This window comes from Anopheles arabiensis, chromosome 2 (genome assembly GCF_016920715.1).
Source record: "Anopheles arabiensis isolate DONGOLA chromosome 2, AaraD3, whole genome shotgun sequence".
Classification (NCBI taxonomy): Eukaryota; Metazoa; Arthropoda; class Insecta; order Diptera; family Culicidae; genus Anopheles; species Anopheles arabiensis.
The window spans coordinates 64,054,173-64,080,533 of NC_053517.1; the positions used below are offsets into that span (position 1 = coordinate 64,054,173).

The 26,361-nt window shown below is 41.5% G+C and overlaps 4 protein-coding genes across 4 annotated transcripts in view; 3 read left to right on the plus strand and 1 right to left on the minus strand.

Annotated features, from left to right (window-relative positions):
• Nucleotides 1-13,649, plus strand: part of LOC120908453 — a 41,653-nt gene extending 28,004 nt beyond the window's left edge. Inside the window, exons 4-11 of the mRNA XM_040319435.1 lie at nt 4,573-4,693; nt 4,769-4,965; nt 5,064-5,177; nt 6,030-6,212; nt 6,289-8,127; nt 12,343-12,654; nt 12,744-12,983; nt 13,065-13,649. Coding sequence (XP_040175369.1) covers nt 4,573-4,693; nt 4,769-4,965; nt 5,064-5,177; nt 6,030-6,212; nt 6,289-8,127; nt 12,343-12,654; nt 12,744-12,983; nt 13,065-13,449 — 3,391 coding nt within the window. The 3' untranslated portion in view covers nt 13,450-13,649. The remainder of the gene's footprint in view (nt 1-4,572; nt 4,694-4,768; nt 4,966-5,063; nt 5,178-6,029; nt 6,213-6,288; nt 8,128-12,342; nt 12,655-12,743; nt 12,984-13,064) is intronic.
• Nucleotides 13,650-13,761: 112 nt separating this feature from the next.
• Nucleotides 13,762-15,453, plus strand: LOC120908451 (alpha-tocopherol transfer protein-like). The gene is made up of 3 exons (XM_040319434.1): nt 13,762-14,329; nt 14,392-14,767; nt 14,847-15,453. The coding sequence occupies exons 1-3, from the start codon at nt 14,028-14,030 to the stop codon at nt 15,111-15,113; spliced, it is 945 nt and encodes a 314-aa protein (XP_040175368.1). The 5' UTR covers nt 13,762-14,027; the 3' UTR covers nt 15,114-15,453.
• Nucleotides 15,454-15,663: 210 nt separating this feature from the next.
• On the minus strand, nt 15,664-17,807 carry LOC120908450 (zinc finger protein 808-like). Its single transcript, XM_040319433.1, has 2 exons — nt 17,722-17,807; nt 15,664-17,661 (listed from the first exon to the last, which is right to left on the minus strand). The coding sequence occupies exon 2, from the start codon at nt 17,407-17,409 to the stop codon at nt 15,904-15,906; it is 1,506 nt and encodes a 501-aa protein (XP_040175367.1). The 5' UTR covers nt 17,410-17,661; nt 17,722-17,807; the 3' UTR covers nt 15,664-15,903.
• On the plus strand, nt 17,749-20,185 carry LOC120908449 (ATP-dependent RNA helicase Ddx1). The gene is made up of 2 exons (XM_040319432.1): nt 17,749-17,865; nt 17,930-20,185. Exons 1-2 carry the CDS (start codon nt 17,850-17,852, stop codon nt 20,098-20,100), a joined length of 2,187 nt encoding a protein of 728 aa, XP_040175366.1. The 5' UTR covers nt 17,749-17,849; the 3' UTR covers nt 20,101-20,185.
• The last annotated feature ends 6,176 nt before the right edge of the window (nt 20,186-26,361 follow it).

Genomic DNA, 26,361 nt, shown 5'->3' on the forward strand with positions numbered 1-26,361 from the left:
TGACTTATGCGTGAGACATGCTACCAGTGACCGAATGTTGCTGACCCCAAGTGGTTGTTTAGTGCCTCAATGTGCAGCTGGTTGACCGGGACCCGTGATAGTACTGTAGTTTTCAGTGTCATAGAGTTCACTGGTGTTTGAAAGCAAGCAGCACAATAGCCAATATGTCACAGAATCAGTGTCACACTCCAGTGTCCTACAGCATTGGAAATGCACAGTGCAACGTTGAATATTATCGCAAAATGTGTGGTGAATTTATTTCCGTCTCTCGTGCTGCAATTCGAAAAGTGTGAGTTATAACATCACAGTCGATACGTGCTAAAGTTATACTGTGCAAAGTTGGTATGGTTTTGAGATGACAAAAGTATATGAAAAGATAATTGTCTGCACGTTCAACGTCAATGGCAATAAGAAATCAAAACATACCACTGCTCCAGAAGCTGTTTGTTTAGCCGAAGAATCTATTCAACTGCAGCGACTTACGCTGCCCGCTGCGTTGTGGTCTTGGGCGTTGAGCGTAGACTAAAAGTTTAAACAATGACTAGCAATAATTGCCACCATGCTGAAACCGCTTGATGAGTGAGAGCGCCACTTTTCCCATAGTATTTGGAACCATTGCTTCAATTTAAGCTACCATAATTGGCCGTTACGAGCAGTGCAATAGGATCTACCGTGGGTTTTAATTCCGTTTGCTGTACGTGTTAGGTTGTGTGGCTGGCATTAGAACAGCACCTTGTGGCGGTGGATAATTTTGAAACACCTTTCGATGAGATTGTTGGTGGCAAAGTAGTTTATGGTAGTTGCGGGGTAATGGTTATTGTATCACTTTATGGAAAAGCTCACCTGCACTAGTCGTATGACAGCGTTTGTTAGAACGAATTTAGTTTATGTCTTTAGACTAATAGTTTAGCAATAGATAAACACGTTGTGTCTCTTGGACGTTCCATTTATGGCAGTAAAGAGTGCCGATCAATATGTAAGGTAGAATGAGATCTTGTTTCAGTGAAATTGAAAAAAAAAACAAAGAGAATAATAACAACATCCAATGCTTTCCTGACGCTCTCTGCAAAATGGCCTACAAGTGATGAAGGTGGCTACAGACCACTTGGATGCAGCTTTCCCTGTCTAATTAAAACGGTTGAACTAAAAACCATTTGCCTGGTTCGAATCAAGTGACCGCGATCGACGCGTTCTTCTGCTGTACGCCAGGGTACGATCTTCACCACCGCGAATAGCGCAACCATCGCGTATCGGATTCGGGCTCCAAAGTACCGTTTGCTTCTGGAGAGGAAATTTATAGCTAGACAACGGCTGTTGCTTAGCTTTCGTTCCATACGCTCACCGTATTTCAGCGGAAATGAGAGTTGAACGGCACGGAATCGCATAACGAACAAATCGCTTCCCGGTGGTGGTAAAAGAACGAAACTCGCCTTTTGTAGGGTGGTAGCGTTCTTGATTGCCCCTAGCACAGCGATGTATGGTAGCCGAATGATTCCCGAACAATGGAGGATCTAGCGATAGCATCATGATTTACGACAACACCACACGTGTCTTTAGCTTAGCATTGCGACTGCTTCGGAAAAGGGTTTCTTATTCTATGGGTGGCATTAGAAAGATATGTTTCATATGCACTGAATGAAATCATGTTTATTTATGATCGCTTCTAACCTACATCTCGATTTTATAATGAGCTTGAACCATTTTACCATCCAGTGCGCCTCGCTATGCATTCTGATTCTTTAAATAAAACCTCCGATAGAGATTGAAGTCCGAAATAGTGGCGCAGAAAGAAACCATGAATGTTCATGAAAAAGTTAATTAATGTTGTAAAAATCGAGTTCAGGAAAGTTTTCATCGCGATTCCGAAAACACTATTAGATGCTTCATGTAAATATTTTGCAAATGAGAATTCCTGCTAGCCATTGTTCTCATTATTGCTACGTTTGCACAACCGGGGAAAAGGAATGCTTTCAAAGCGTTCACATCCCATTCAAAAATACCTCACATTACCCGACGTGGTAAAACAATAGTGAGGCGAAATGTGTTTCTAGCATTTCATATGCCTCTTCCTCAACACAAGTACCTTCAGCTGTACTGCTTTCGAAAATATGATGTAAAGTTCTCTAACAAATCAAATACTGAAGGAAGCTGTAGGAAGAATGTTTACCAGCAAGTGAAAAAATTAAACTCTCACACACACACATACAACATACTATATTTGTTATTTGCACCTCGACAGGTCGAGAGTTTAAGACAATCATGTCCATAACCCGCAGCCAAAGCCGCAGCAATCTACAGCTGCCTTTGCCGTTTGTATCGTATTCAGAGCAAAAAGCGAGCGTGTTGTTATGAATCACTTTAAAATTTAAAAAAAAATAGGGTAAATGTACCAATAGTGGTGCAATTTGTAGTGGTACAGATGTGTTTTCATGGTTTTAAAGCGTCAAGACGGCAAATACATGAATAATTTAACACATAGGAATTGAAAAAAGTTTTTCAACCCAACCTAACTATTTTTATCATCACATATTATAAAATAAGGAGAACAAAACATATTTTTGTGACTGCTTCGTTGTACCTATAAAGGTACCCTGGCTCTTATAGTCGTCGTATTGTGTTACTATTCGACTACCACCAAGTTAAACATTATCTGAACTTAGTATTCTGAAGCTTTTTTCATATGAATTGCGAGTATTATTGCCATAATATCAAATTATTGTTTAATTTAATTTCTAGACATTTTTTTTATTCATGCAAATAATAACTGTAGCACTTTATAATGAGTCAACTGTAGTCAACCCGGACCGGGAAGGGTGTGCTTGATTCGAAGTGGATTTTTCACTCAGCATGACATGCGAATTTAGGCTTTTGTAAATTAATTACAGGAAACTAATTTCTGTTGCTTTATTTTAGTAAAAACAGTACGGCACAGTACCTCTCATAAATATCCTGCAAACAATCTAGAATGTCCTGTTTTTACTGATTTTATACGATAACCACTACAGAATCATGCGATAACCACTACAGAATTTTGTGTACCTAACCTATAATGACACTATGGAAATAAACACTAAAAAATATGTAACGTAAATTAAAATATGGTCAAAAGGCAATGAATTTTAGTACTCAAATAATATTTATAAAAGTTATGTTAAAATAAAAATAATTTCGTAGTTATGTAGTCATTCACAGCGTTAGTAAAAATATGAGTTTTATAAAGAAATCATAAGGGTTTTGGAAAAAAAATTAACACATTTCACAAAATAATTGATTTTCGGTCATATATCGGAATGGCACCATTTAACTTTTAAACCCTTGACAAAAGACTAGAGATCATTTCACACTAGCATAAATAACTTCATAATTTCTAAATTGTTGTGTGGAACATTGCATTTTAATGCATTTCCAACACTTTAGGTACTACTAGCACCACTGTAGGTACGTTTATCCTATTTAATTCTTTTGATCGTTCTATAATGAGAATACATCAATTAAACCAAGTTCCACGATTTCACTAATCAATTTTTTAAAACCATTTGAAATAACAAGACAGTGCTTTCGACGATCGTAACTATACATCATTGCAACACGGAACATTCACTTAACTCAGGTCTAGTGTATGTACTTTACGAATAATACTTTACCGAGGGTCATAAACAAACCTTTCCATACTACCCCTGTCCGGAAATACTCTTTTTATTGAGCATCATGCTACTAGCATTGCTTGATTACTTTACCAATAAAATGAAAACATTTTTAATGATATCTTGACAAGTTGAATTTATAAACTAGTGCTTGCGCAGGGAAAATCTTGATCGGTTCACATTGACGTACAATGAATGATTCGTTGGGCTTTGCTTGCGGCACAATGCAAACAGTGCAATGGTTTATGGTTAATGCTTTCTGTTTTGTTTACGACAGTGTTAACAAACTGCTTACATCATGCAATGCTCCACTGGAGGAGCTTCTGTTAGTAATTCCACTAACGAGCAAGCCGGCCAGCGGAGCGCGATCGTAGAACGTGGATGTCACAGATTTGCATTACGCTTTAAACGGAAAAGCTTGTCTGGATGAAATTTGAACAAAGTGGGGCCCCACATTGAACGTGCAGAATTAAAACATCTTGGCATGATTTCCCGTTTGATGGGCATAAGACAGCGCTCCTCTTGTTAATGCTCTTATATGCCGCTCTCAGATATAAGCGTTTCGTGAGCCTATTATTTGTCCCCAGTTTTCCGCGCATCCAAGATAGTCACAACATACGTATATAAAAACATTAAAATAAAGTATACATATAAATGTTGTTGCTGATGCAACATTAAACATATTAACAGATGAACAAGGTTTATCACATGTATACCAAACAACCAATGTAAATGTTAAATCAACACTTCTATTGAATCTAATGTGTCCTACGTGACATTAAGGACAATATTGAACAAAACATGCTGTTTGTTTGAAGATAACGCAAAACAAATATATCAAATATTTAGCTCGATTTGTCTACATACACTGTATTTAAGCCTGCATTGTTAATTTTTGTTTATCTTTTCTCTTTCTATTACTATTCAGTGATTTGTCCTACTGCCTTTATCAGATGGCACCCAGCGCCGGGAAAAGCCCACCGGGTGGAACACAGATTGGACCACCGGATGCGAACGACGCATCGATGGGATGGAATGCAAATGTCAAGGTAGGAGCAACATAGGAGCACATACATACGCGTTCTTTATTAGTTCGTTTAATGCTTTAAATTATCGTTCATTAGCAAGAAAATCAGAGACCACCAGTGTTTAACCCAGAGGACTATGTAATTTCGCTCAAAAAATATGGCCGTCGGGGGTCCAATGGAAACTTCAAATCCATTTACGACACCTCCTCCAACGAAGACCATGCAACCAAGCAGGACAAATCGAACGATAATGTTCGGGCGCAGACCTTACCGCACAAAAATTCGGACTATCGGTAAGACACACCACATACGACGCAAACGCACATCTCGGCGGTTAATGATGTTTCTAACTCTCGCTCATTTTTGCCCCTTTGCTTTGAATGTTTTTCAGCTCACCAATATCAGCACCACCAGAAATGGATGGTGAAATGTCACTACGCCAATTTGGTTCCGTGACGGACTTGCTTACTAAATTACGAGCAGATCTTCGAGCATCATTCCCAAGGTACCTAATACCATACCATATACTCTCTGTCCGTGCTGTGCGTTTATTGATTTCTCTCGGAAATTCAAGATCATAGATGTTGGACCATGTCTGTTGAACGTGAGCTTGCAAAAAGATATGACCATCATCATTGTGTTTGAAGATTTTGGTAATACTTTGAAACACATCTACCATCTCGATCGAAGGAAGTACTAGCCAAGAGCGCATTAACCCTAATTTCTCGCACACGGGAAATCGAAGTGCTACCACACTTAAGTCAAAGTCCCAAACATATGGGTAAGAGGATGAAAGTTGGCACACAGCTTTTCTTGTGCGTCTGTTGCTACTGTTGCTTTCTTAATGCCTGCGAACGAAAGAGAAAATATTCTCAAGCCATTTTTCGCTCGTTTCCTGGACAAATGGACGGTTGAGTGATGAGCTTCCGTCGATGGAGTATGGTTCGTCTCTTTACCAATCGCCTAATGTTGACCTCAATTGCTTTAAAATAACCCAACGACTCGATCTCCGACGTAAGTTGCGTTAGCGTTAGCGTGAACTTACTTTTTTGTAATGAGGAAATAGCTTTTAGCTGATCGTTAGCTTCAACCTACGCCGTTGAAGTAGAGACGATTTAGTGCTATTCGATAAGTTATCGCTACAATGGCGGCAGTAACCTTTCTCACTGTTTTATTTTTCTTTTAACACCTAACGCAAATCGTATACGGTTTCTGTTGCTCGCTCTTCTCACGAAAATGGCCAACCAAATGTGCTTATTTTTCCCAATTTACATGAACTATTTTTCTGCTTGTTATCTTCTATGAATTTAGGCAACAAAAATCGACGCTAATATGTTTAACTGTTAAATTTCCACAGCTTTGTGCAGGAATTTGTTTCAAGCCCGCTAGATGGTGTGAGTTTGTTGCTGGAGGTATTACGAGCGGTCCAACTGAGCCAAAGTGCTCCTATGAATGGAACCACTACGATGCCCCCCGGCGGTTTGGCACGGAACAATCAATCCTATCAAAGGCGTGCTTTACTGGATGAATTGGCGTGTTTGTGAGTAGTACTAATAAAGCAAACATTTTTACAATTTTTATCATGAATCTTCATTCTATGCTGTTTCCCTTCCTAGACAATGTTTAAGTATCTGCTGCACGAGAAGTCCAGAGGCTGGCACACGATTGGGTACGACGCCGATAGGATTGTTGCCCCTGGCCGCAGCAGCTACCGGTACGGGCATAAGATCGCGCATAGTAGCACTTCAGCTGCTAACAATAGCCTGCGACAAGTCAGCTTTAGGCGATGGAACACAGCGCAGTCAACTGCACGGACACACGGCAGTTTCCGAAGCGCTATCGACACTCCGGTTGCGTTGCGCTGAGCCCGTGCGGTTTCGGCTGTTGGTAGGAATGCTTAACAGCGGCGGAGGATCGGGCGAATTGCAAGCAATCGGGATGAGGTTCATCAACACGTTTCTCGAGAGCTCGGAAAACATTCAGACGCGATTGTACCTGCAGGCGGAGTTGTTTCAGGCGGGACTGGATCCGTCCCAAATGTGTAAAACCATTTCATCGACCTCACCATGGTTAGAGCGGCTTCGTTTGGAGGTGAAACGCTGGGATGCCATACGGATCGACATTGAGCAGCTGCAGTTACAGGCCCGGTCCGCTGAACAGGTCCGCAGTCGTTTGGTTATCCTAGAGCGTCGAGTACAAATCCTGCATGAGGAGAAAACTGTCCTAACTACCATGGAGAGAAGGCTACAGGAACGGTGTGCGGAGCTACAGCGAGAGGTCCTGCGCTTAAAGGGCACTGCCAGCAACAACAGTACTGGTGCTAAAGCTCACGAGAGTTCCAACTCTTCGAGTCTAGAAAAGAGACCAGTGGCGTTGCCGCGCCAGGTACCACCTCAACCAAAACGAAACAACACTTCAGAGAACGACGATGAAGGTATTAGCAGTTCGGAGACAGGGCAGTCCTCGACTCCAGAACCTCCACGTCTGTATCCGGCTCAAAATGGAGGATCAAGTTCAGGCTCGCACAAGTTCAGCATATCGCTTACCCAAGAGAGCACCCTTCCTATGCACGAACTGAATGGGAATGGCGAAGACGATACCAACGCAACGATCGAGGATGTAATCGAGGAGCTACAAAACATCGTGAACGATGCAGAGCGCGAAATTTCAGACCAGAACGAGATTCTCTATCAACAAGTGGATGATATCCCTGAACAGGCATTGTACAGTCTCGAAATTTCGAACGAACACGAGATTGTACCTGTAAACCTTTTGCCGCAACCGCCGCGAAAGTCAAGATCGCTGGCACATCTGATTTCGAACCCATCTGATGGAGAAGGATCTGGTTATGATTTGATGATGGTTAACAACGAAACCAAGGTGGACTTTTTTGAAGATGAAGAGGACGCGGGTGTTGTGAAAACAAACTTCGATATACCTGCAACAAGCTTGCCACTGGAAATTGCCCATGAATCGCACCCGGGCGTCATTGCAGGGCCGGATGTGATCCATACAGCAGCCGAGACAGGCACTGTGCCGGCACAAGCTCTACATCACTCACGCAGTCGGCAGCCTACGACGAAGGATTCAAATCGAGCCATACTTAACGTCATAATGGACGCACGCGATAAAGAATCGCGTCTGCTTAGAGCTCAGTCACTGGAGCGCGATCAACATGTCTCACAGTCGGCTGCACCACAGCAGTTTAATGGTGTATTTTTTATGACTGACATGAACAGTGCCGGCAAGTATCCAAAACCGGACATTACGGCAGCACTGGAAGCAAAGAAGGTGACCAAGAACCTGGATCGTATGGGTGCATATGGAGTCGATTCGATGATAGACATAGTCATGACGAATGAGCAGCGATTAAATAAAGCAAATGCGTACGCAAAATCACGCATGGCAGCAGCCACAGGGCCACCCAACCCAGCCAACGGAGCAATGCCGAGCAAACTAACCGGCAACAATAATTTCAAGCTTCGGCCGAACACTGGCACCGCACATCATCCAAGCTTCTCGATTGGCACCGGAATGGTACGTGAAGCTAGCCGCAGTCAAACAAATGTCGGAGGCTCTAAGGTAACAGACTTACCGTCTGGATTGTACTAGACTAGCAGCGATTCGCAGACTGACTACGTAGTGAAGTATTCATATTCTGTTGGAATCACTGCACACTGCTCAAAGTTTTTGCTTCGTTTTAATGGACACGGTCGTGCAATATACTATTTATTCTTTTAAATCGTTTTACTTTTGCTTAGTGATAGACGTTTGGCGGCACTCATTTTCGGTATTTAATAAGCTCAATTAATATTTACGATGTACAAGAACGCAATATTTGTCTTAGATATGTACTTCAATATGACATAAAATATGACGATCCGCCTCGCGATCGTTTCAACAAACTCTGTTTTATTTTTTATAGCTACCAACCACGATGGTTGTTCATTCTCGAAATTGTTGCGCCGTTTTTCTTTGTGTTAAGTAATTGAGAAATAAAATAAACAACATCAACATCGGAAGTATTTGTTTTATTGCAATAACGTAAGAAACTGAAATACTAAACTGAAACGTTGTTCAATAAAAGCAAGACAAATTTATTATTGACATGTTTCTCAATTTTCTCAAATGCATAACAGTTATTCCAATTCTTGATTAGAAACATGCCATCATTAATACTGGTGAAGTTAATAATTTGAAATAACAAGATTACCAAAGAGGCAGGCCCATGGTACAGTCGTCAGCTGTACACGACTTAAAACAACATGCCCGTTGTGTGAGTTCAAGCCTCATATGGCAGTCTCCCCGTAGCATGCACTGACTATCCGACTGCATGGTACCAATTAAGTCTCGAAGGCTTGTGCAGACCGAACATGATCGCGTAGGTCGTTACGCCAAATAGAAGAAGGAGTAAATACATTACAGAATTTTATAGAAATGAAAATACAATGATCGATGCTTTCATATTTTCCAATTTAGGATTGGTGTCACAGCGAAGCTTAGTACTTATAGTATTTTGAGCTACAACAAGTTATCGTTCTACACAATCGTCGTTTACTACTAAAACGTGCTTCATTAAATGAAAGCCAAAGGTCTTAGAACTGGACAACATTCTGGCAACACAAAACCCGCCAGATGCTTTTCACAAAACCTGGCTTAAATTTTCTTTTAAATGTTACTAATCACATTCTTCTAATTCTTTTTTGGCTCAACAACCGATGTCGGTCAAGGCCTGCAGTGACTAATTGATTCCCCCCCATAGCAGGATAGTCAGTCCTACGTATGGCGGCGCGGTCTATTTGGGGATTGAACCCATGACGGGCATGTTTTTAAGTCGTACGAGTTGACGACTGTACTACGAGACCGGCTACTAATTACATTATATGATGTAAATATATATATATATATATATATATATATATATATATATATATATATATATATATATATATATATATATATATATATATATATATATATATATATATATATATATATCGCTGCCCAGTGGCGGATTTAACGGTGCGCGGACTGAGCGGCCGCGGGGGGGCCCGTCATAGTAGGGGCCACGTGTATGGTAATTCCGGTAATAGAACGGTGTGTACAGTAGTCTCAGCAAGAACTTCTGTGCTAGATAGGGGCCCCATGGATGAAGGGACTCATGAACTATAGGGCAGGGATTCTGAGCAACCCCCCCCTCCCCCCCCTCCAGCAAACCATTAAAGTGTGTTTGGTCAAAAACCTAATGCAACAATATGCCCCCCCCCCCTCGACACCAACCGGGGGGCCTCCACTCCTTTTAACGCTTAGGGCCCCCAACACCCTAAATCCGCTGTCGCTGCCTCATCACGATATTAGGCGATTGTAACGCCGGATAAGTACGTAAGTAGATTCGTTCCATAAATGTATAACTTTGATGACAATTGATAAAAGACAGCTGGAGCTCATCGCTTGGATGAGGATTTATAATCTCGATATCTTAGTTTACACTGATAATAATAACATTTTGCAAAATTGTTTTACAGTTCTTAAAGTGTCCAATCAATACTTATGTTACTCACTCAAACATTAATCCTAGGCTATGCTCTAGGATAGATATGTTTAGGTTAAGGTTAAAATTATTATAAGTAGATTTATTATCCGCAAACAAATTTTTCAGCTCAGCTATGCTACACAAACAATCTCGGTTATTGAGGCAAGCACATTGCGAACCCAATGTTAAAGAAAGAATTATTACAAATATAATACTTTTTTTCTATCCATAATAAATCTGTCCATTCTACACTACTAACAAAATATTCCTATAATCATTAATCAATTAATTAATTGCTAAAAACTCTACTAATCGCTTTTACGTTCAATGATGTTTCTGAAAAGAAAATATCAATTATTTAGGATAGCAATAATGATCCCTGGGTATGATGTTTTGCTAGTTTGATGCTGTTCATTATTCTCTGTGCTATCCTGTTGCGAATTTGTTCAGCTGAATTTGCTATAGAAATCTGAAATTGTTTATGGAACGCATGTTCGTAACGCGTTTCCTGTTTTATTATTTTAAATAAATACAAAAAGACGGCTTGCGATGGTACGTTGATTTTACGATGCCTTATCGTTCTTAACGTTAACTTAACGTTCTTAACTCCCTTAAATTCGTAAATGCGGTTAGGTTTAAAAATGTAAGCGTCGTGGTGATCGCTCGTTTATAAAAGTTTATAAAATAAAAGTAGCCGGTCTCGTAGTACAGTCGTCAATTCGTAGGACCTAACAGCATGCCCGTCATGGGTTCAAACCCCAAATGGACCGTGCCGCCATACGTAGGACTGACTATCCTGCTATGGGGGGGGGGGGGTGTTAAATCCTTAAGTCACTGAAAGCCAAGCCCACAAGTGGTACAGGCAGACCTTGACCAACAACGGTTGATGAGCCAAAAGAAGAAGAAGAAGAAGAATAAAATAAAAGTGTATAAAATAAAACATCAATAAAAAATAAGATTAGATTGAATATGTAAATAGACCCAGTTACAAAAAAAAACCTTCGTTTTGTAAAACTTTATTGCTATATAAAATGAAATTTGTAAAATTCAATCAAAATTTATTTGAACCATATTAAAAAAAAAACAGGAGTTTTAGCAGTCCACCAAAAATAAAACCAAAATTAAAAAAAGTTTTCTATTTATAAAAAAAACTGCAAGAATCAACTAACACGTTTCGTTGCTAATAGAAAAACACATTCTAAATATACTACTTAGCATACCTGCTGGAGCATACCTTGTTATCGTGTACGGTTTTGTCTGCTACCGAAGCTCGAGCTCCTGATTAGCTGTGTTTTCTTTTTCTCTGCGTCAGGGCGGTATTTTGTCCGGCGGTACGTACAGCTGGCTGGTTTTGAAACATCAATAAACAGAACCGGGAGACAAAGCATGGTGCACAGTTGTAGGGAAAAGGGTTTGCTTGTAGCGTCACGTCTGGCGTTGAGCGAGCTGGTGACAAAACGACCGATAGATAACTTCAACGCAAACCGATGGGTGGAGTGCATCCAATCAACGATTTTGGGTTGCGCTCTGCGTGAAACACACGCCGCGTGCTTAATCAGTGTTCAACAAACCACGGACAGAGTCGAACGCGGTATTACAATAAAAAGCTGTGAGAATACATGATTAGAAATTCACTACGGAGTTTCGGCCCGAGCAATTCTAGTCCATCTCATATTCGCCCCTAGCGTAAGTATGCTTGTGTATGGAAGTATTATGTAAAAAAGTGAATGAAGTGAATAAATTTTGCAAAGGCAAAGAAAAAACTGCAAACTAGCAGTGTAACTACATTAAATAAATCATACCGATCATGGTTGTAGTTCAGATCAGCGGTTGCTTCCCTGTAGCTCTAGAAAAATGAACAAAATGTGCCTGATAAATGATAAGTGATATCTTGGTTTCGTGCTATTTATCGCGTCACCGCTTCTTATCGCATGCACCTGCCAAGCAACACATGGACATGGCGAAATTTGTTCACCACCGACCGATAAACTATCGGAGTTGCCATCGTTCTCGCTGATAGGATTAACCTTCCTTGCTTCAATCGATGTAAAAAGGGTCTTTCTAAAAAAAAGCTTTCCTTTGCCTCTTTTCCAGAAATTATTCTGTACCACGAGTTACAAGGTTGGGATAGCAGACGCCACCGTACAATGGCTCACTTAAGACCCCTGGTGCCGGAGCTGGCGGAAAAAGCACGCAACGAATTGAACGAAGTTCCCAGCCGTATTACAGACGACCTAGCGGCCCTGAAAGCTTGGCTGCTGAAGCAGCCCCATCTGAACCCTCGCATGGATGATCAATTTTTGGTGAATTTTCTGCGAGGCTGCAAGTATAGTCTGGAAAAGACGAAAGAAAAACTCGACAACTATTACACGGTGAAGACTGCGATACCGGAATTTTTCGACAACCGTGACCCAGACAATGCATCGCTGCAGAGCTACATGTCGTTCGGGTACGGGTCGTTCTTTGCGTCAATGGTTGGACAAAGAAGAGATTGATAAGCGGGCAGCATTTTTTGTTTCTTTTCTTTGCTTGTTCTAGTGTCAACCTTCCTCTTCCCCATACACTTGAAGCCGACGGTCCACGATTTATGTTGGTGCGCATGGGTGCGTACGACGCCAGCAAATATTCCATCGTGGACGTAATGAAAGTGTGCTACATGATCACGGATCTGTTGTTAGTGAACGATGACTCTTCCATTATCGCCGGCCACATGGTATTGGTCGATTTGAGGGGTCTCACGTTCGCCGGACTATCACAATTCAATCCCACATTCATCAAGTGAGTGGCGAATGCAAAACGATCAAACAGCATTCGTTTGTAGAGGCCGTTGATAACCAGTGATATCTTTTTTCCCCCTAGGAAAATGACTTCCGTTATTGAAGCGTTCCCGATTCGCACCAAAGGCATACACTTCATCAACCCGTCGTCTGGATTTGACGCTCTCTTCAAATTGTTTCATGGATTTTTAAGCAAAAAGATACAGGAGCGCATTAAGGTTCATGATTCATTCGAGGCTCTCCATGCGGTTGTCCCCAAAAAATACCTCCCTGAGGAATATGGTGGTAGCGGAGGACGGTTGAATGATATCATCGAAGATTGGCGCAAAACTTTAGTGGCCAATCGAGCCTTTTTCGCCGAGGATGCAAAATACCGAAACGACGAACGAAAACGACCAGGCAAGCCGAAAAACGCTAGTACACTGTTTGGCGTGGAAGGGTCGTTCCGAACGCTGGAATTGGATTAGAGCATTACAAGCAACACATCCAATTAGGGAAGAAACCAAAAAGCTAATGAGAAGCATACTGTTTGTGGAAAACGCTCAACGTCTCTTTAGATGCGACAAAGATACGCATACTATAAATTAATTTTAACCCTGCATGTCCAAAACAAACGTTCGATTGCGCAATTCATTGACAAATAAAACAGCACATTGAGCAACTCAAATTGAATTCATACAACAATTTGCTTGTTCATCATCTTGCCGTGGTATAAAAATTGCTAGGTATATCGAAGGTTGGTTGTCGAGATTCTGTGCACTAGTATAGGATTTAATTTGCTTTCGATTACCGTCGTCATGCTTGGTCGTCATACAATATCTTACATAAACAATGGTCTATTAGCTGGCTCAATTTTCCAGGATCAATTTGATAATGTCACTGATAACAACTATCTCGTCGGTAGCCGTCGGTTTATCAATCGATTAAGACGTTCTTTGAGCTAACATCATCGCAGGAGCGTTAGCACCGTTTCTATTTCGCGTCTGACTGACCTACGGTACTGTTGTTAGTGTGGCTGTGGTTTGCTAGACTTTATCAACCCAAAATGTCTAATATTCGCCCCATTTCTCAACAATTACAAGAGGTCGCTAAAAGGGAACTCAACGAAGACGAGTCCCAGGTGGACAGTCATTTAAAAGTGATCAGATCGTGGCTCATCGAGCTCGACCTGCAGTGCAGTCTTGTCGATGATCAGTTTTTGGTGGCATTTTTGCGAGGATGCAAATTTAGTCTCGAGAAGGTGAAGAAAAAGATTATTCTGTTTTATCAAACCCGTTCCGAGCTACCACAAATCATCCAAAACCGCGATCCGTTGGATAGTGATGTGCTTAGAATTATACGCATGGGGTAACTTACTCGTTGTAATGTTACAGAGCACATTCCACGTTAACATATAAACCCATTTCCAGTGTGGGGGTCCCATTGCCAGAAACAGAGAAACCAACGGATCCGAAATTATTCATAATACGTGTTGGCTGTTTCGATGTCAACCAGTGTACATTTGCTGACATCATAAAGGTGGGTACAATGATCAACGATATTCTGATGCGCGATGATGACCAAATGGTGATCTGTGGGATGGCGTTAATCATCGATCTCAAGGGAGTCACTGCCAACCATTTGATGCACTTCGAAATGGATCTGTTGCGTAAAGTGGCTATCTTAAATCAGGATGCATCGCCACTGCGCATGCAAGGCATCCACATACTCCATCCACCGCCTGGAGCACAAACGGTGTTAAACATCTTCAATGGACTACTGTCGGAGAAAAATCAACATAAAAGAGTAAGTAAAACTATGAGCAACATAAATAATGGATGTTACATAACGATCTTTTACTCCGTTTTTGTTAATATAATTCCAGATTTATACACACGGGCGAGATCTGAAATCACTGTATCAGCATTTCTCGCCTGCAATACTGCCCAAGGAGTACGGCGGTGATCTGGAATCGATCGATACACTCGCAAAGCAATGGGAATTTAAATTGGCAGACAATCGCAGTTACCTCATCGATATGGCTTTATTGACCTCACAACCTTGTTCTTCACCATCCTCGGTATTGAAAAATGGTTCCACACAACGCAGCTTCGGAACCGAAGGCAGTTTTAGAAAGCTAGACTTCGACTAGGTGGAAAAACATTCATGCAAGTCAAGGTTATATTTTGAATTGAGCGTTGCTTTTTCAATGGATTCTGTAATTAAAATGTAACACTATTTATATAATTTAATTCAGTTCGGTTTCCAAAGATAACTATCTATTATTAAAACACATCGAACTATGCTTGATTTTCACATTTGTGTCAGTACTGAAAAATCCACAATCCACACAAGTTACATGAGACGCACGACAAACGACAAGCTTGACCCTGATATGTATAATTTACAAGTGGCATAGTCATGGACTCGATATGTGGAAATTTATCGTTTTTATGTCTAAAAACATAATAAATGTCCGGAATTTGAACCAACATCGTTTTTATGCCGATTCTCTATATTATAAAATTTGTTCTTGTTTATATCGTGAAAATAGATATCCGATAAGTTTCCTTTTTTTTAATGTTGAAATACACGATCTTCTTCCAAACACGTTTCGCGTTTTTTAGGTTTACTGTGAGTTCATGCAGACATATTAATTTATAAACTTTAATATAAGCTAATCTACTTACCTGTAGGTAGAATTAGACATTTATTGGGTTTCCACTCGGAAGGCAATTCCTGAGCAAACTCCTGCATATTACAGTTAAACTGAAACATCAACTTGCTCGTTTAGTGGTTAACTACAAACTTAGGTTCCTCAGGTAGGGAGGCTTTGACTACCACAGTGTTAAGTTAATGCTTTTCTTATTCTCAATTTCCTATTTTCAAATCACTTTGTACATTTTGTTGTAAAAGAATTTGGCTATTTATTGATTTTGCTATTACGTTTGATATTCGCCGTGAGCTGAGCGCATATGTCGAGTTAAATGTACTTTAAATTTGTACGTTTTCAAACAATCACTAACATTACATTGAAAACGACGTTCAGTGCTGTGCGACTGAACGTGTTTTTCTGCCAAAGATCGGTAGCGTAACTGTTTACCACAATCTAAGCACTGGTATACTGTTTTTTCTCCAACAGTGATCACCATCAAGTTATGTTCTGCCTGGTGTGCCAGGTAGTCCTTCATATCATTGAACTTGCTCTGGCAAAGCGAACAGTAATGGGTGCCTTCATGACTTTGCTCGTACTCTTGAGAATGCATCTGTATTAAGTGTTCTAACAGCTCGGAAGGTATTTTAAATACTTCTTCACAGTATTGACAACTGATGGCAACTGTAGCAGTTCGCTCTAGCGATTTGCTCTGAGCTGCGATTTCGTTTTTCTGATGACTGTTGAAATGTCGTACAAGATTGCGGTTACGTTTGAAGCTTTTGCCACATGTGCTGCAAACGAATGGGCGATCGGTTTGATGTACGCGTGAGTGATCCTGCAGGGTTGCTTTGGAAGGGAACTGTTTGCTGCATACTACACAAAGGTATTTCCTACCTCCGTGCTTTGCTATGCAATGCTGGTTCAGCTCAATTTGACTATAGTAGGCCCGGCCACAGTGGGTACACTTGAAAGATTTCTTTTCCGAGTGTCGCACTTCATGCAGACGCAGTGACGTCCGATCGGCGAAGGTTCGCTCGCAGTAAGAACATGAATAATTTTTAATTTGATAATGTATCTTTAAATGCTTTCGAAGTGTATTCCTGCCACGGTATGTTCCGTCGCAAAACATGCACTGAACAATCGGTATTTTTCGATTGTTGCGATAACAATAATCCACCACTTTAGCATTGATGGCTTTGATACTCATGTCTTCAGTAATGCAATGAACTGATTCCCGTTCAACAGGGGAAGTATGGGACACTTCTTTTCCTATTTCAGTTGCTGGAGTCTCAAGCACGTCCTTTTTATCCTGTACCTCGACGGTGGCCGTGCTCAGTTCTTCATGCTTGTCTACTGAATCCTGCCGTGTTCCAATGTATTCAATGTATTGTGCGCTTTGTTCTTCTTCGGCAACAAAATGTGGACCATCGCCATCGTCGATGTAATCCGGTTGTTCTGTGTCCACCATAAGCACTTCAACGGTTAGCTGCTTGTCGCCGTTTTTAACACCCGTCGATTCGGTTATACATTTCAGCAGAATTTCGTACGACTTGATACACGTTGCTTCGTAGTCCACAAAATCCTCGATTCGTTGCAAGCACATACTGCAGATGTTGTTGGGCAGTCCGTCGTTTTCGTCCACTTTCGACATAATGATTTCGATGCCTTTTTGCAAACGTTTGTTGATATTTCCATCGGGCAAAAACAGTGGAAAACAGTCATTGTCCGATAAACAAAATCGGCAGACAAGATTGAATCTCGTTCGTAGATTTTCTAGCGTAAGTTCGTTCATTTCACCGTTGCGTGTAAAATTGCTTGTGTTTGTTTATCAAATCAACAACACACGACGGAGGCCAGTTTTGGCAAATTTAGAATTGTTGACAATTTACAATTGACAGTTCTACTTTACATAAAAGCGCATCTAATTTTTCCCCTATTTTTAATAAAAAGAAAAACTCATGTACTTTGTATGTGCATCTTAAAAAAATATTTTTTCATACTAATCCAATAACATTGAAATACAAATTATTTGTTTTTGTTCGAACTGAAAATAAAGTGCATCGATTTAATATGGCGGAGAGAACATTAGGTTTTATGAGCTAACCTGGTGTCTTGTCATTTGCAGCAGAAAAAAATCTGGAGGACCACTCTTGTCCCGGCTTTCTGAAATATTTTGGAGAAAAACTAGAATAAATTAGAATTAGTCAGCAAAATAAAGGAATATCTAGCACTATGACGGCGTTTGAAGGTTGGTATAGTTCGAGCTTACTTGTAATCTGATATTATTTCTAATTGATACGTTTGCTTTGTAGAATTCGGTGTTATGCCGGAGATTGCAAAGGCTATCGACGAGATGGAATGGATGTTGCCAACCGATGTCCAAGCTGAAGCAATTCCATTGATTCTGGGCGGTGGCGATGTGCTGATGGCAGCTGAAACGGGAAGCGGCAAAACCGGCGCATTTTGTTTGCCGATTCTGCAAATCGTATGGGAAACGCTGCGAGACATTAAGGAGGGTAAGACGTGCAAAACAAGTTCCCACAAAGGGCAACCTTGGACGTTTTCGTATACCGATCGTGGACAGGCGATGGCTATCACTCCGGACGGTTTACGCTGCCAGTCGCGGGAATTTAAGGAATGGCACGGTAGTCGATGTACCACCGGTGTCCGCGGAAAGGGTAAATACTATTACGAAGCAACAGTGACAGATGAAGGGCTGTGTCGTGTTGGTTGGTCCACCGAACTGGCCAGTCTGGATCTCGGTACCGATCGTTTCGGGTACGGCTTTGGCGGAACAGGAAAAAAATCCAATTGCAAGCAATTCGATGCGTACGGGGAAGCATTCGGGAAACAAGACGTCATAGGATGTATGCTTGATCTAGATGGCAGAGAAATAGCTTTCTCTAAAAACGGAACGTCCCTCGGTACTGCTTTCAAGCTGAGCGAAGCAGATGCAAAAAACAACTCTTACTTTCCCGCCGTCGTATTAAAAAATGCAGAAATCGCATTCAACTTTGGCCAAACCGATTTTAAGTACCCGTTGCCGGCTGGATACGCAGCTGTGTGTAACGTTGCTAAAGAAAATTTGACCGAAAATCCCAACACTGGTCCGTCCGGTAGCGCTGAAGGAGAAGCCGCAAAGCCGAAGCCGAACGCCCCTCAGGCAATAGTCATTGAACCTTCGCGAGAGTTGGCTGAGCAAACGTTCAATCAGATTCGTAAATTTAAAAAACACCTCAAAGACCCGGAGGTCCGCGAACTGCTGCTCATCGGTGGCGTCAATGTGCGTGAGCAGATCGAAGTGCTCCAGCGTGGGGTGGACATAATCGTGGCAACGCCGGGCCGCCTTGAAGATCTGATTGGAGGCGGGTACGTGTTATTGAACAGTTGTCGGTTTTTCGTTCTGGATGAAGCGGATGGACTGCTGAAACAAGGGTACACTGAAATGATTGACCGATTGCACAAACAGATACCAAAAATCACATCCGACGGCAGACGGCTGCAGATGGTGGTTTGCAGTGCCACCCTGCATTCGTTTGAAGTGAAGAAGATGGCCGAAAGACTAATGCACTTCCCAACCTGGGTCGATCTGAAGGGCGAGGACGCCGTTCCGGAAACTGTGCATCACGTGGTGTGTATGGTGGATCCGCAGAAAGATATCAGCTGGCAATCCATGCGTACCCATATCCAAACGGATGGTGTGCACGCACGGGACAATGTGCGTCCGGGTTCGAACACTGCGGAAACGCTGTCGGAAGCTGTAAAAATGTTGAAAGGAGAGTACACTCTGAAAGCGATCGATGAGCACAATATGGATCGCGCCATCATCTTCTGTCGTACGAAGCTAGACTGCGACAATATGGAACGTTATTTGCGACAAGTAGGTGGGCAGAAATACTCGTGCGTATGCTTGCATGGCGATCGTAATCCGAAGGAACGGAAGGCCAATTTGGAGAAATTCAAGAACAAGGAAGTGAAATTCCTTATCTGCACGGATGTTGCGGCCCGCGGTCTGGACATCACGGGATTACCGTTCATTATAAACGTGACACTTCCGGATGAAAAATCAAACTATGTGCACCGTATTGGACGTGTCGGGCGTGCTGACCGCATGGGATTAGCGTTTTCACTGGTTGCTTCAGTGCCAGAAAAAGTCTGGTACCACGGGCAGTGGTGCTCCTCGCGTGGCAAAAATTGCTGGAACACCGAGCTCACCGACGTAAAAGGATGCTGCATGTGGTACGATGAGAAAATGTACCTGGCTGAAATCGAAGATCACTTGACGGTAACCATACCTCAAATAGAGAAGGACATGAAGGTCCCACTGAACGAATTCGACGGAAAGGTGGTTTACGGTGAGAAGCGTATGAACACCGGAACCGGGTATAAGGACCACGTCGAGCAGTTGGGGCCGGTCGTCCGCGAGCTGGCCCGCTTGGAGCGAGAAGCTCAGACGTTGTATCTGAAAAGGTTGGCAGTTTAGGTGGTTACGATATAGAATGAATATGTAAGACAACAACTGAAATCATGAAATTAAAATACATAACAATTTATTCGACATCTTCTAATTCACGGTGTTGTGAGTGTTCTTGATCTAGCGCAGTTAAGGCATTTACTAGCGAGCTACCGAAAGAATTCACATATGACGAGCAAACGTCCGATAATAGCGCATACGGTGTTTCGTACCGAGTATTGGTGGAACTGTCGCGAGTTTTATCATCGTGGACATTACCTACAATTTGTAAGCCTTCAGCGTTAAGTTTTACACACATCATTTTGTCACCTAGCGTCGTTATATTGATGTATGCTTCTGTGCGTGTTGCTGGCAGGAGCTTGGAGTGCGAGGCTTCTTTTACGTGTTCAGCAATGTCCCGTATGACGGATTCGGCTTCCTGGGCCCAATCAATAATATTAGCATCACCATAGTTATAGTACTTCGCAACGGAGTCGTTCATATCACTAGAATAAAAATGATTGTCCCATCAGTTTTAGTTTGGCCATAGATACCTCGAGCAGACTCCCGCAATCCTTACCTTTGCTGTACGATTTTTGTCAATGTTTTGATTTTTTTTTCATACAGCTGTCTCGTCTTCCCTCTTCGCTCCTTTTCTATATTTACCACAGTACATTTTTACCACAGTTGTGTACAGCAAATCGAGAGCGGGAAACACGCTAGAACGAGATGCAAGATACATAGAGAAGTCAACTGTGAATGAAAACCCGCAGCTGTCAAACAGATGACACGGCGGAATGTACAACCAGAGTGACCAGAAATACCGATTTATCTGTAGGGTAACTGTACCAGTTTTCGGCACGCTAGTGCAAAAGTTTCACAAAAACTGCTCACACATGAACATTTTTTTTATTATTTTTCGGCAGGCAGTGTTCCTATTTTCGGCAGCGCGAATACGGGTCAGAAAATGTTTTTATCAATGTAAATATGTACAAAAAAATGTTTTAAGCAATTAAATACTCTTACTTTCCTAATATTGGTGTTAAAAAACATTTTAATTATTAATTTTATGTTGCTCATTTTGGACCGTTTTGACAGCCATTTTGATGCGACGTTTAAACAGAGCTGCCATTGACAGTTTGATGATTATAGCGAACAGTGCTTACAAATATTTATTTTTCTCTTAAATAAGTGCATTGTTTGTCGTAAAATTGGTGATATTTGGTACAAGAAAGGTCGTATTATGTGTCGACATACGCATTGTAGTGTTCTGATCAATTTTAAAAGGAATATTCAGCCAAATTCAAAGTGTGTTATTGTTCCGATGTGTATGAAGTGTATGAAGATCAGGTGGTCTCATAGCCTGTTTTTCATAGCCAAAGTTGAACGTCACTTTTTGACAGCATGGGTGAAAATATTTCCCCAAACAAGCTTTCTGACGACTTGCCTAATGCACAAACAATCCTAGAATCTTCGTTATTTGCACTGAAATACTTTTAAAAGCACTCAAAATATTTGTTATTGTAAGCTAAACCAAATCTGAACTATTTAAATCCATTTTTGGATCAAAATAATGCCGTCGATGAGGACACCAATGTGTACTACATATGTGTTGCTAAGAACAAAGCGAACGGTTCCTATGGAAATTCATTTCACCCATTCTGTCAAAAGCAAGGTGTTATAAATGACAAGGTTAAGTTGTTCAGAGCAAAATGACATTTCTCGACTTGACATTTCTCTTCTGGGGGCTCCGGTATAAAAATCGGGGAGGGCTGGTGCGGGGTAATGAAATTTGTATGCAGAGATTGACAGATGTCCCCCACAATGTCGCCCAGCAAAATCGATAAAAATCAACCTTCTAAATATATTATCCTTGGTCAAAAGGAGCTTTTTTTGATTCCGAAATTAGTTGTCAAATTGTATGGGACGAGACCACCTGATATTCATACACTTTGGTTCCGAGTTTCGGCAGGAGCCCACAATATTGAGGTGTCAAAAATGAACATTTACTGTGTACCTATTTTCGGCAGCATTTAAAGTGAAAAATAACCTTTTTATCGTGATTTTAAAATTCGTTAGAATAAATTAAATAAGCATAAAATCTTTAATATACACCACTTTTTCATTGTTTTACTGTTCTGATTCTCTTAATCACAAAACCTGCCGAACGATTGGCTGACAGCTAAGCTGCCGAAAAAAAGCACAATTTATTTGATATTTTGGAAAATACGAAATGAAATGGTGTGAAACTTCATATGTGAATATCAAATAAGTACACTTTCACTACAAAATTGTATTTTGTGAAATTTTTTACCGCATTTGTGCAGAATTTCACGTTTTTAGCTACCCTGCCGAAAATAGGTACACTGCCGAAAACTGGTACAGTTACCCTATTCCTACCAATTTTTTATATGCCTACCGATTCACAGATGACCGCCCTAAAACTACCGATTTTCCATTTATCCTACCGAAATTACAGATATTTGATTTTTCAGTCGTTTAAGCTTAATATGTGGCGCTTGGGATGCTGTTTCAAAATAGTTGTCCTCATTTGTTATTTAGGCCCGTGTCTGTGCTCCATCGGATGCAACTTTATCGAAAGGCCTGTCAAAATTTTATATGGAATTTGACAGATAACGTCGGACGTGCGATTTCGTCGTACGACGGAATAAAAAAAAATTGATTTCGTCGGACACCGCATCCGATTTTATCTGTCATACTATATGTGTGGTGTTTTGAAGGAACAACCACAAAATAATTTTTCATAATCGTTAAACTATTAAAATCATCAAATAATCGCAATATGAATTCAAAAAAGTGTCTGACAGCACGTGCGATAAAATCGCATGCGACGAAGCACAGTCAGGCCTGTGTCTGTGCTCCATCGCATGCGATTTTATCGCACGCGCTGTCAAACGCTTTTTCGTATCATATTGCGATTATTTGGATGATTTTAATAATATAATGATTATGAAAAATTAAGTTGAGATTGTTCCTACAAAACACCACACATTTAGTTTGACAGATAAAATCGGATGCGGCGTCCGACGAAATCAAAAATTTTTGATTCCGTCGTACGACGAAATCGCACGTCCGACGTTATCTGTCAAATCTCATAAAAAATTTTGACAGGCCTTCCGATAAAATCGTATCCGATGGAGCACAGACACGGGCCTCAGGGCCCTAACGTCGGACGACGAAATCGCACGTCCGACGTTATCTGACAAATCCCATATAAATCTGGTGCGATAAAATACCATCCGATCAGCATTGCCAACGCCCTTATCGCGCTGATGCACGTTTGTTTGCCTGGCACTTGAAAAATGCTACATGCGTTTTGAATTCTGTCACATTCCATCATCTTGTCACAAGGGTTATGACAGATATGCACAACAGTGTATAGGGGGCTTATGGCACCCCAATGCGGGGCGCGATTCATGTGACGTTTGGCCACTGAACGATGTTTTGGGAACAACGCTTGAGACGAAATAGAACTAAACAAGAACTACCAAAATTCCAGCTTGTGTCGAATTTATTAGTGGCGACGAGGATTAAACTAAAGGAAGGAAAATGGCGCAAGAAAGTATCCAGCAAGCGATTCTTCAAATGACGCAAATTTTGCAGAAGCTTGCGCAACCAACTCCAGCACCTTCCAACCCGGAGAAGACTCTTGAAGCTTTGGCAACTAACATAAGCGAGTTTTCGTTCGACCCGGATAAAGGCATTACATTCGAAAAGTGGTTTTCCAGATACACAGACCTTTTCGATTCAGACGCAGGAAGCTTGGACGATGCGGCCAAAGTGCGCTTGCTCATGAGGAAGCTGGACACATCATCGCACACCCGGTATGCAAATTACATTTTACCAAAACTTCCTAAGGACATCAACTTCACGGACACCATTGCAACACTTGGTAAAATCTTCGGTGAGCAGACTTCCATCTTCAACAAAAGATACCAATGCTTGCAGCTTATCAAATCAGACGCAGAGGATATCATCACATACGGAGGGAAAGTAAACCGTGCTTGCGAAGATTTTGATTTTAAAAACATGAAAATCGACCAATTCAAATGCTTAGTTTTTATTTGCGGTCTCAAGGGTCATAGCTACGCGGATGTTCGAGCTAGGCTGCTCTCCCGGATCGAGAACGAATCAGCAGACGCACCCATCACCTTGCAGAATCTGATTGATGAGTACCAGCGACTCATTAATCTGAAAACAGACACTTCCATAATCGAGCACCAGTCAAACTCGAAACCATCGGTGTACGCAGTTACTGCTAAGGTAAACAATCGTCAACAACACTTCCCGAAGCCGGATCAGAAAACACCCCGTACTCCTTGCTGGCAATGCGGTCAGATGCACTACGTTCGCGATTGTCCATTTTCAAAACATCAGTGTCAACAATGCAATCGTGTAGGCCACAAGGAGGGCTATTGTGCCTGTTTTTCAAAACAATCCAACGCAGGTGACAACACAAATTCAACACCGTCATCATCACAGTCAGCTACACAAAACGGTAAGAAACCTTTCAACAAAAACAAAGCTAAAAAGAGGGACAGCAGAGAGGAGTTTTTGCGGTAAACAAAGAAGGCGTTGTTGCTAGACGCAAATACGTGGAAGTTCACATCAACAACAATAGTATCGAACTGCAGCTAGATTGTGGTTCAGATTACACAATTGTATCAAAGGACACACTAACCCTTCTTGGCAACCCCGAAACACATGCAACGGCATTGCAAGTCAAAACCGCTTCAGGTAAACCTCTCCCCTTAGTGTCCGAATTTTCCTGCGATATCTCTTTTCGAGACATAACGGTAACCGGTACATGTTACGTAACGCCGGTGCTTGGATTCAATGTATTAGGTAGCGAACTAATGGAAGCGTTCGGTCTATTTGATATTCCAATCAATGAATATTGTAAACAAGTTGCCGGACCATCAGAAACTACCACCATTAACAACCTGGTAGGAAAATTTCCAACTTTATTTGAAGATGGATTGGGACGATGCATCAAAACAAAGGTAAAACTGTTTTTGGTAGACGGAGCGACTCCTGTTTTCAAACCCAAGCGACCAGTTCCGTATCACTCACAAAGACTGGTAGAGAAGGAGTTGCTAAGACTTCAACGTTTGAATGTAATCGAGCCAATCGAATATTCAGACTGGGCTGCACCAATCGTGGTTGTGCGAAAGGCGCAAACAGATGCTGACGGCGATCCTGTAGTACGCATATGTGCAGACTATTCGACAGGGTTGAATGAAAGGCTAGAAGCAAACAAATATCCGCTACCCACACCAGACGAGATCATTGCTAAACTAGCAGGAAGTCAATATTTCAGTACAATTGACTTATCTGACGCCTATTTGCAGATCGAGGTGGAAGAACAATCACAAAAAGTCCTCACAATAAACACACACAAAGGACTGTTCAAGTACAAGCGTCTCCCACCAGGCGTAAAATCAGCTCCAGGGGCCTTCCAAAAGGTAGTTGACAACATGCTCAGCGACTTAGAAGGTGCCCAATCCTTCCTTGATGATATTTTGGTATTTGGACGAACACGTATAGAGCATGACAGAAACTTGGAACAAACACTAACAAAAATCCAAGAGTACGGGTTCAAATTGAAGGCAGAGAAATGCAAATTTCGAATGACACAAGTCAAATACCTAGGCCATATTATCAGCGGGAAAGGTGTGTCTACAGATCCGGAGAAAGTAGCAGCCATAGCAAAGATGCCAGTTCCGAAGAACATATCAGAGCTACGATCATTTCTAGGAGCAGTGAATTACTATGCAAGATTCATTCGGGAAATGCATACATTGCGCAAACCACTAGATGAACTGCTGAAACAAAATGTAGCATGGAACTGGAACGACAACTGCCAAAAATCGTTTGATCGATTCAAAGAGCTTCTACAGTCAGACCTTATGCTTACACACTTCAATCCAGAGCTAGAAATAATTGTAGCCGCAGACGCATCCAACAGTGGTATCGGTGCTACAATTAGACACAGGTTCCCTGACAACAGTGAAAAGATAATTCAGCACGCATCACGATCATTAACACCAGCGGAACAAAAATATGGTCAAATTGACAAAGAAGCATTGGCTCTGGTTTATGCAGTGACTAAATTTCACCGCATGATTCTTGGCAGACGGTTTGTGTTGGAAACAGATCACCAACCGCTACTTCGCATTTTCGGCTCGCATAAAGGCATCCCAACACACACATCGAACAGATTGCAGCGGTTTGGATTAACACTAATGTGTTATGATTTCGAACTGCGAT

Bases quoted from the DNA above. Each gene is read 5' to 3' on its own strand.
- LOC120908451 (XM_040319434.1), top strand. From the start codon at position 14,028: ATGTCTAATATTCGCCCCATTTCTCAACAATTACAAGAGGTCGCTAAA. The intron at 14,330-14,391 runs GTAACTTACTCG...ACCCATTTCCAG, and splicing joins CTTAGAATTATACGCATGGG to TGTGGGGGTCCCATTGCCAG. The intron at 14,768-14,846 runs GTAAGTAAAACT...ATATAATTCCAG, and splicing joins AGAAAAATCAACATAAAAGA to ATTTATACACACGGGCGAGA.
- LOC120908450 (XM_040319433.1), bottom strand. From the start codon at position 17,409: ATGAACGAACTTACGCTAGAAAATCTACGAACGAGATTCAATCTTGTC.